We start from the raw sequence: 10,073 nt of genomic DNA on the forward strand, positions 1-10,073 counted from the left end.
TTCAGTGTTTGAGTAGAGATCACATTGCTAGAGTAATCAGAATGCTTTATTTCAATTTTGGGGTTGTTTTTTACCATTGTTTTTAACTACTACAATACTAACTTACTGAGCTTCCTACTTCCTTTGTTTGGGGCTGTTTTGTGGGGGTTTTTTTCAGTTGAGTATATTAAGGCATTCATCTCTTAAAAACCTTCAACACAGTTTCTACGTAATGTTGATCTGGTGGGGGTTTCCTTGGGCTGCCAGGCTGCAGGAACTTCTTAATTGTAGGCACATTGCTCACTCTTATTTTAAAAGCCTAAAAAAAATAAAAACAATAGTGTAAAAGTTCAGCTACTTCAGTAGCAGAGTGCTCCTTGCAAAGAACTGCTTCCCCCTGCTGCTAGAAGAGATCCTAGCATTCATTCAGATCTGGTGCAAGCTAACAAGAGTTTTCTTCTGTCCAACGGGAGGGGGACCCAGCTCTTACCAATGAAAGCAGTACAGGAGCAGACAATATCTAAATCTCATCTGCCTGAAAGAAACTGAAGGCAAAAATATCCAGGAGCACCAGGGGATAGTTTTGACGATATAAAAACACTAACCCAGCTCATGGCCTTTTAATTTCTGGTTCTGATAGGGCAAACTACCCTGTGGGCAAACCACAATATATGTTAATGTGATTTCCATTTTTACTGCATTATGTAAGTATCTGAGTTCTGTTTGCATCTAACCATGGCCACTGTTGTCGCACTGTCCCAGCTTTTTTAAGATTGTGTGGGTGAAGGTGAAATGGCTGGAGGCATCCTTGGCTCAACTCAGTTTTTCAGCAGAAGCTTCTCATACTGTGTTGTAGCCTAGAGTAGCCAAAATATCTACGTAGGGCTGGCAGATATAACACAGCCCTTTGAGGAGACCTATACACTTCTAGAGCGGTGGCTGAAGGTCAGGAGTAGGATTAGAGAATAGCCGGGCATCTCAGAAGGGAGGAGATGCCTGTGCTAAGGGCAACTGAATCAAGGATCCTGAGACATCTCCTTGTACAGACAGTCAGAGAGGGCTCACTGTTGCAGACTGCAAGCAGCTGGAGAGCCCACAGTTAGCTGAGCAATCTTAGATACACAAAAGCCTCCTCTAACAACGGGGCTAAGGGAGAGGACCTTTGCAGAGCAACAGCCAGTTCTTGCTGGCAGATGTATGAACACAATTTCCTCTTCCTTACAGGCATGGGTATGAAAATGGGGAAATACAAGAAGGAGCAAGAAAAATAAAAAGTGTGAAATAAGTAACCAATTTAAAAAGATTTTTCCTCTTCTGGCAGCAAAGGAATCCCTCCATAAATTAAGGCATGGCTTCAGCAGAACTGTACCCATGCACAGTGGCTATCTCACTAAAAGATGGGAGCTACAGGCAAGAATTACCTGAGGCTGCAAAACTGCATGTGAGAGAATTTAACACATCTTACTGCCTACTTGGTGGCTGAAGTGCCTCATTCTGTCACTAAATTCACTCAAGCTTTTGGGGTTGAGATGTAAAATACTTATTCAAGAATTAAAAAAAAAAAAATAAAATAAATCAAAGCCTTTATCCTCATCAGTTCCAAGCAGAAAACCTAACTGTGACAGTCTTATGCTGAACTGTTTCTTTTTTAAATGGGAGTAAAGCCAAAGTCTTTAAGTGCACCTTTCCAATTGGCAGTTTGCAGACACAAAGCAGCATGACCTCAAGCTTCGGATCCTCAACCTAAATTTGCATTGCCTGCACTGCTTTATTACCATGATTACAGGCACACAGAAGGACTACTGACACTACCTGCTTTTTTTCCAGTCATGGGCTACTTGGGTCAACTGTATCTTAATTCTTAATGATTCCTGCAGGTCACGCCTCAGGCTTGCCCGTGCCCTCTGCTCTGTAGCACGTTGTGCGCCTGAAGACTTCTGATTTCTGGTCAAGTCTCACAGCAGAAGCTCCTGCTTCATTTCAGACTTTGTACGTGGCAAAAAAGTAGAGAATTCATCCTTAATTGTATCAAGCTGATTACTGAAAGAAGACTGTGGCTTGAATTTCTATTCACACTGTAGAAGGCCAAAGTGAACTGAGGTTACTGGGATCCTAGAATTGCAATACCAGCCAGTACAGAAAATGGAACACTCTACCTTAGTCTAACGTGTCAACCTGCATCACAGGCTTTGTTTTCTGGTGTTAGAAAGGAAAACTGGGCAGTTTAGATCAGTGATTCACTTGGGATGACGTTAATTTATTTCTACTGAGGAGAGATATATATATCACTCAAAGAGGGACAGGTGGGCCTGAAGAGGGTTGATCAGAAACACAGTGTCTTACAACAAAGCCAGCTAATCAATTTGCTCTTACACTTAATGTTAAGCAAATATACAATAGTGGCAGTTCCTTGAAATTTCCACATTCCTGATTTACATAGCATGGAGAGATGATCACTTCAGGATTGCCCTCTAGCTCCTGAGTATGCGTCTGCTCAATAAAAAAATTACCTGCAACTGAGGAAATCCCAACAGCACAGCAGGTATTTTCTCCTCCACTGCTAAAATGGCTTCAATTAGTTGAACATCTGCCCAGCTGAATTTATTGCCTACAAGAAAATCTTGGCCATGTTGCTTCAAAACCTGTAGAATACAAGAGAATGTGGGCTGCAGATGAGAACGGGACAAATTATGGCTGACAGCTAAGCCTCAAAGCACAGATGCAGAGCTGAACAGCGACTGTATCTGAAATTTCAGGGTGGAGTTTTTGACTGGAAGCTCTAAGTGTAAATCACTTTGTTACGGTAAGGAAAAAAAAAATCTGAACTCTTGCAGTACACACACTACAAACTTTGGTCACTTGGTAACTATTAGTGATGACAGGCACTGGGGACAGGGACAAACCCAGGCACTTAAGTATGCTAGCAACAGTCACAGAATTAGAAACAGCCGCAATGGAGGAACTAAACTGTAACTTGAGGAATTTAAAAAATTGCCATTTAGATATTTCAGTTAAAGCTATGTCCAGTGTTGATATCAGGAAGCAAATTAGAAATTCAGGATTACAGTATTTAACCAAAACAATCCCTGCCTTTGGGAAAAGCTATTGTAGTCATTAGAACTTCTAGTATGTTCAGCCTTTATTACTGTTTTCCATCAAAATAGATGAGTGTTAGAAAAGTGAGAAATGTTGCCAGATGCCTGAGTCATAAGGGTTTGGTTTGTTGGTTTTGCAAGTGGGATGTGCGGAAATCTGTGACTGTTGTTTTACTGAAGCAATCTCTCTGCCTGTTTTATTTGCAAGAGATTTTTGCATTCTTCTAATGAATATATTCCAATTGAAAATAAGAATAGCAGAGAGATGAGCTCCAAACTAATAAAAGTGTGAAACTATGCACTTGAGGAGAAAAAAAGGAAATCATCTGGGCTTGCTTTTACTTTAGTGAAAAGTTTTGCTGTATATCAAAGAACATGTGGCTTTGTAAATGTTCAAATACCACAGCCCTGACAACATAAACCAACAGGGAAAACATGTTGCTTTAGTTCTCAGTGAGAGAGCCAAGAAAGCTGAGGATTTTGAACTGGCTTTCACTACAAACATGGTGATATCTTGGAGAAATTTTCTGATAATTGTAAATACACATTTTACAGAAACATCCTCGCTGTCACTTACCTTTTCAAAGACTGGGAAGTACCTGGTAGTTGCCTTCTCTTTAATTGAGGCCAGATTTTTCTCCTTTTCCTCAGGAGGAGAGAAAGGAAACATCAAAATCATTTGCATCAGATCTGTTATTCCTTCCACATACATGTCAATCCTATTGGTGGGAAGAAGACAGTAGAAAAGAGCACAGAAATAATTTCGTATGTTTTCCAATTCACTAAGGCAATTTGTGGGAATTTTATATCACTACTATAGTGCCAGTTTCAGAGCCAAAACTAAACATAAACAAAAACTAAATATCTCTTAAAAGGACCAGCAGCCTGTTACTGTTCAGCAGCGTTTCTGCAACAGTGGTTAAAACCTAAGCAAAGGCTAGGGTCCTTGCTTTTTGTTGTGTTAGCCTTTCAACTAGATTTAGAGGACTGAATGCTCTATTAACAGATTACTCATTAAGTGAAAGAAAGCATTACGGTACAGGGCTCTCTCCTTCAAGTCCTTCCCATAGAGGTTGTATTTCCCTGCTATGTAGCTGAGGATGGCTCTGGTCTGCACCATCTTCATCCCATCGATCTCAACCAGGGGAACTTGCTGGAACATCAGGACTCCATCTAGGGTGGAAAGTTGAGGGAAAGCTTGTTATCTCCTTCCAGACTGTTTAGCTTGATGGAAGAGTGAGAGATTGAGCATATTTAGAGAGACTATGCATATTTAGGAAGAAATTCTTCAGTACAAGGGTGGCAAGACTCTGGAACAGATTGCCCAGAGATGTTGTGGATGGCCTCTCCCTGGAGGTGTTCAAGGCCAGGTTGGATGAGGCCTTGAGCGACCCGGTCTGGTTAAGGGCATCCCTGCCTATGGCAGGGAGGTTGGATTAGATGATCTCTAAGGTTCCTTCCAACCTAGGCCATTCTATGATTTCTTTCAGAGTGTAGGAGACCATTGATGTCTCGCCCCAACTGTAAAGTAATGTTGTGCAAAACATCAAGTATTGATTAGTCTTCACGACACTTTTGTAGCTAGATCATCACTGTGCAGCCAGGCCTGTTACTTTGCGTCACTGCTGGAGCTTTGCTACCTGATTGGAATTGGCACCGCTTGCTCCTTTGGGGTTCTGGACACTGCCTTGTGCTGACAGGAAAAGCTTAAACCAGCCTTTTCAACACAAGGGATCAGAGAATAAAGATCTGTATTAAATCTGAACTTAAAAAAAACACACAAACCAAACCCAATAATAACATAACACACACAAAATAAATTAAAAAACCCCACCTAGACACACAAAGATACCCCCCAAAAAACCAACAAACCCACAATTATTCTGAATGCCGATTCATTCCCTGCCAGGGACACAGACATAGTAGCAGAAAGAATGAGAGAGAAAGTACCAAAGCAAGACAGAGCTATTGGGACAAAGGAAGAGGTCAGGCCATTTGAAATACTGTGAAACTAAAGAGTTGGGGCAGGAACTGTGACAGCAGTTGCCATTTAAGTAAGTTTTACACAGTCTCTCCACAGAGAAGAGTTTGAGAGCCCTCGCTGATTTTCTGTGTCATTCCACAACAATTTAACCCTATTTAGATATAGGTTTGTAGTCCCATGTTCTTCTGGTGCCATTAGGAGCATTTGTCCAAGTCTTCAGTGAGGCAGCTCTTAAGAGCTAAGCTGACAGATTCAGCTTCGAGAAGTCAGTCTTCTCTAGATCAGTTTTCTGCTGAACTAATTCACTCTATTTGGAGATACTCCCCTCTCCATTTAACAATCCCTTCCTGTTAAAATCATAGCAGAACTCAAACTTCAGCTAGGCAGCTGCCACTTCGCATTGCCCAGACTTAGTCTTTTAATTGCTCAATTTTAATCCCTTCAGTGCATCCTTCTTTCAGGTATAAGGATTCATTTTAACAGGCATGTTGGTGCTTTTTTCTCCACAGAGCTATTAACACACTTTACTAGTCCAAAACTAATAATCTTTCTTCTCTCATTCTATATTATTAGCTTACAGTTTTAATTCAAGGAGTTGTTCTCTCTGCAGTAAGGAGTGTTTGTTTCTTGTAAACAGTCACAAAAAGAGATTGTGTGCTTTCATGTCTTTCCAGAACACTTTTCTGCAGCTTAAGGAGTATCTATCTAGCAGAAACACAGAAGAATGGGAAAACTAACAGCTCTGCAAGGATATTTTTCAGCATGAAGTGAGAAATAAAAGTTGACTTTCTGGCTCTTGACAAAAACCAATGCAGCAAGTGTGAGTGAACTGGGTGCAGGTTTGTTCCTTATCGACAGAAAAGGGGGATTTCTCTCTTATGACCAGTAGCAGGTTGCTCCTTCAAACTTTGCAGCAAGAACCACTTCACATAACCACAGCATAGTCTATACATGCAGCATTAAAAGCAGTTTGCCAGTTGTTTTGTGGATTGGATTGTGTTGTCAGAAGGCAATCTGTGGAGCATACATTAAGACCCAATCATTTAGACCTACTATTTGTCCACAACCAGGAGAGCTTGCTCATATCTGCTTAGCAACTTGGGTAACCTGAGGCTGCACAGACTGAGCCAAGCTGTCTCTTAGGCCAATGTGTACAGGTGTTTTTATCAGGATTACTTAGCTAATTTGTCTTTCTTCAACCCACTGTCTTAAACCCAACCATTTTCTTTGTGTTCCCCCTCTCTTAAGCTCAATATAATACATAAAAAGCCTTTAATCTTCTTTATGGAACTTCCCTATCCTTTTCATCGCCATTTAATTCTCTCTGGATATGGATAAGCTGGGATGCTGTATCCAGGATTGTACCTCTCTGTCTGGATTAACTGTGAAGCAAATTCAGATCTGGGCATTCAGTACCTGGTCTATCAAATTTAGAGCTATAACTGGTATCTTTATATTACACTGCCCTCCCATATTGTTGGATTCCCAGCTAGCTGGACCTGCAACTTGAATTCTGATCTTCTTGAGGCCACTTCTTAGTTTTGTTCATTTTATTTTTGCTGTAAGAATTTCTTTACACAAAATTTTGTCTCTATGAGCAAGCAGCCAAGTCCTTTTCTAAGTCTCCTAGTATGCCCTGGCAAAGAGCCTGCTGTGAGGTTTCTCTAACGTATCTTGGGCAGCAGCTAAGCTGTGGGGCAGGCACACTCCATAGGGCTCCTCACAGTTTCAACTCCTTCCCCGTCCCAGCAGCAAGTTTTTTTTCCAGGGTGGTGTCACAGGAAAGGATTGATTTGACAAATGTTAAAATTACTGATTACTCAAAATTTATTAATGATATCAGGTATATAGGAGAGTTAGATTTTTAGCAGCACTTAATCATTAACCAGTGGTAGAATAGGTTATAGTAAATTAATTACAGATTTTTAGATGACAGGATTCAACACCAACTTACTACAATCGAAGGAGATATATATGTTTGCATGCATGAATATAGAATATAAATCTATAAAAAAAGGTATGCCTACACAATCAAATTTGCAACATGGATTTGCAACATGCCCACACTCATGGAAGAAAATACATATGCTTAAACACATAAATAAGTAGCAAGTGTGGATATAAAGGTTAACCTGTATTCAAACTTTTCCTCCTCTTGAGTTTAGAGCAGATACTCACAATTCATCATCAACATTCTTCAACTGGCTATAGTTGAGACTTGAGGATGGCTCATGACAGCTCACCCTGGCCTTCTTCAGCAGACAGCCCCAAGGAGTTTAGCACCCGAGAGGCATCCTAGCTCAGGGGAGATACTGGCCACAGCCCACTTCAGTCCAGGAGAGCTCAAAGGGTCTCACTTACAATCACTATTTATAGAGCCCGAGACAATTGGCTTTTGTCAGGTACTTTTCCATACCAGCCCCCTATGGTTGTGAAATTTTTTTTTTCCCCCATTAATCCTGCAGGCCCATGTTACTGTCACACCCAGAGAGGGTGATCTGTTACTTTGAGATATGTGTCTGGTACAAGGTACAGAGGGTTTGGGCTGTCAGGAGGTGATTTATTGTTCTTGCTACTCCCAGATAATAAGGAAGGCAGGACCCAGTCACATCAAGAGAGTACTTTCGTGCTCTGGTGGTCTCCATCCTCTATAACTACAATCCATATTCCTCTCAGTTTGCCCTCCATGCAGAAGGATTTGCACCTAGTACCAAGTATCTCTAAAGTAAAGGGGAAAAAAAAAGGTAGGAGTGACACCACCACAAGTGACTGCAGAGGTATTCACTGCTGGATTTCATCTGGCCAGATGTCAAGAGCGTTGGCTGGGGTACAAGTTAGTGTTTGGGAATTGGTCTCATTCACAGGGTTGACGTGAAGCCTTTGTGGCTTGCTATTTTGACCACGTCAGACTTTCTGCAGGTCTCTGCACTGGCTCCCTGTTATTTTAACTTGGGGAAGCTTCACAGCTCAGGCTTATCCTGCTTAGGACTGTCACTAATACGCTCACGTAGAGCCTAGCACAAAGGAAAACTGGCTTTCTTGGGGATTTTGGCACCATACTGGCCTCTCATTTAGAGGCTTATCTCACTGAGGGTCAGAACTAACGTATAGGTACATCTATACTAGTCAACAACAGTTCAGACCAGCTGGCACAGAGTGGCCACATTCACTTGATCCATCTCTCTCCGCCTATAGAGCATGGTGGTGATGTCTAAGTAACATCGTGGAAATAGCTCTTGGACTAGGATAACCCCCAAATGATGCCTAGGAATTGCTTCAGTGAGTGCTATTTGCCCTGGACCAAGAATGTGCTGTGAACCATGTTAACAGTTTAACAGCATGAGTTCCATTAAACAGGAACATTTGCTACCGCTATTTAAATACATAGTCACAGAAGTTAAGGCTTTTAGCTCACGGGAGTTGTTTGGCACTGCAAAAAACAGGTTACTCTGTACTAGTATTTCAGGATTCTAGATGTGCACCTAGATGTTTGCACTGGTTTAAATAATCTGAATTTTAAACCCACAAATTTAGCTAAATTAGAGCAGTTTGAGGGACATCAGGATTCTTACCTTTGATTAACTTTTCATATTGCTCACTTGTTTCCAGAAAAAATTCTTCAAACTGGAAAAGGAGAGAGTATAGTGTTACACTGCTGTATTTGAACTTTTTCTGCTGTAAGCGACTACTCATAACCATGTGTAGAATGTCAGAAATAAGCAAAAGATAACAGGCCAGATCTTCAACTGGCTCTTTGGCTGCAGATGTCCTGAGGATTCCCCTCCAGCATCCTCACAGCCGAGGGGGAGCAGAAGGGGCCAGCCACTTCTGGCCTCAGAGCACTGTTTCCCTGTGCCAAGGTAAACACAAGGTATATAATTATTTCTAACTCCACCCTAGGAATGGGGTTGTAAGTCAACAATACTTTTGTTTATGCACCTTGTAACTGAAAACTAAATAATTCAAGGTGATTTTGAGCAGCTAGGAAACTCAGGTTAATTAAGGGCCTTTAAATAAATCTCCATTTTGATCAATTACTTCAGGAGACTGAGACAAGCCCTAAATAAACTCTGAGCTTCACTGAGTTCCCATCCCATATATTAACCATTGGACAAGGTAGTTACAAACATTCAGTGCTACTAGCCAAATGAGTTTAGCTACCCTCTTGCAGCTGTTTTATCTTCCACACGCATTTTAAATTGTTCCTTTCTGAGGCCAGTTGAAAAAAAACCCACCAGTCTGGGGTGATATAACGAGTGTCAACTAACCTCCACACCAGCTGCTGCCAAGAGCCATCGTACGGGCTCCATTCGCCCCCTTCCGTTGAAGTAGGTAAGCCTAGGCTTCCCCGACATGCTTCCAAGACCCTTGTTTCCTGAAACATACCAAGCAGAAGACACATCTCAAAACTGGCATAAGTACTATTACTTTGGGGAGAGAGAGCCTTTTATTCTCACTATGCCTGTTGAAGTTTAAACTTCATTTGGTTTAAAACATAAGATGAGAGATGAACCAGTGACACCACACATTAGGAAAAGAAAGATATGCAGATGTGGAGTCTCCTTCTCTGGAGGCTTTCAAAACCCACCTGGATGTGATCCTGTGTGACCTACTGTAGGCGATCCTGCTCTGGCAGGGGGGCTGGACTAGATGATCTCTAGAGGTCCCTTCCAACCCCTGACATTCTAAGATTCTACGATCTGTAAAGCCTTCCCCAGTGCTATTAGGGAAGTTTGTTATGGTTATAAGCAACAACAGACAAGTTTAAACAAGTGTACAAGTCCTGAGCTACAGGGGGAAGCTTGCTGCTTTTTAAGACAATTATACAAAGCCACTGAATTTCCTGCCACGTCCTCAGGGAAGTTATTCCCTCACTCTCATTACTATCATACTCATTGAACAAGTTAAAAGAAAAAGAAAACGTGTTTCACTGGTGGGCTGAAATTTGTCTGGCTTTGTACGCCAGATGTTGAAGTGCATTTTGCAGCTTCAGCTGCCATCCACTTCTTTCCTCA

General features: G+C 41.5%; 1 protein-coding gene across 1 annotated transcript; it reads right to left on the reverse strand.

The window, feature by feature from the left end:
- Positions 1-175: 175 nt before the first annotated feature.
- On the reverse strand, positions 176-9,437 carry LOC104273573 (glutathione S-transferase 3-like). The gene is made up of 6 exons (XM_009868943.1): positions 9,327-9,437; positions 8,631-8,682; positions 4,115-4,247; positions 3,652-3,793; positions 2,490-2,621; positions 176-298 (listed from the first exon to the last, which is right to left on the reverse strand). The coding sequence occupies exons 1-6, from the start codon at positions 9,411-9,413 to the stop codon at positions 176-178; spliced, it is 669 nt and encodes a 222-aa protein (XP_009867245.1). The 5' UTR covers positions 9,414-9,437.
- Between the last annotated feature and the right edge of the window lie 636 nt (positions 9,438-10,073).

This window comes from Apaloderma vittatum, unplaced genomic scaffold (assembly GCF_000703405.1).
Source record: "Apaloderma vittatum isolate BGI_N311 unplaced genomic scaffold, ASM70340v1 scaffold3420, whole genome shotgun sequence".
Lineage (NCBI taxonomy): Eukaryota > Metazoa > Chordata > Aves > Trogoniformes > Trogonidae > Apaloderma > Apaloderma vittatum.

What these genes read in the sequence shown, in the direction of transcription:
- LOC104273573 (XM_009868943.1), bottom strand. Translation starts at nt 9,413, where the DNA reads ATGTCGGGGAAGCCTAGGCTTACCTACTTCAACGGAAGGGGGCGAATG. An exon ending in TGGCAGCAGCTGGTGTGGAG is followed by an intron (nt 8,683 to 9,326) that starts GTTAGTTGACAC and finishes CTCCTTTTCCAG; the next exon opens with TTTGAAGAATTTTTTCTGGA. An exon ending in ACTTCCCAGTCTTTGAAAAG is followed by an intron (nt 2,622 to 3,651) that starts GTAAGTGACAGC and finishes TGTATTCTACAG; the next exon opens with GTTTTGAAGCAACATGGCCA.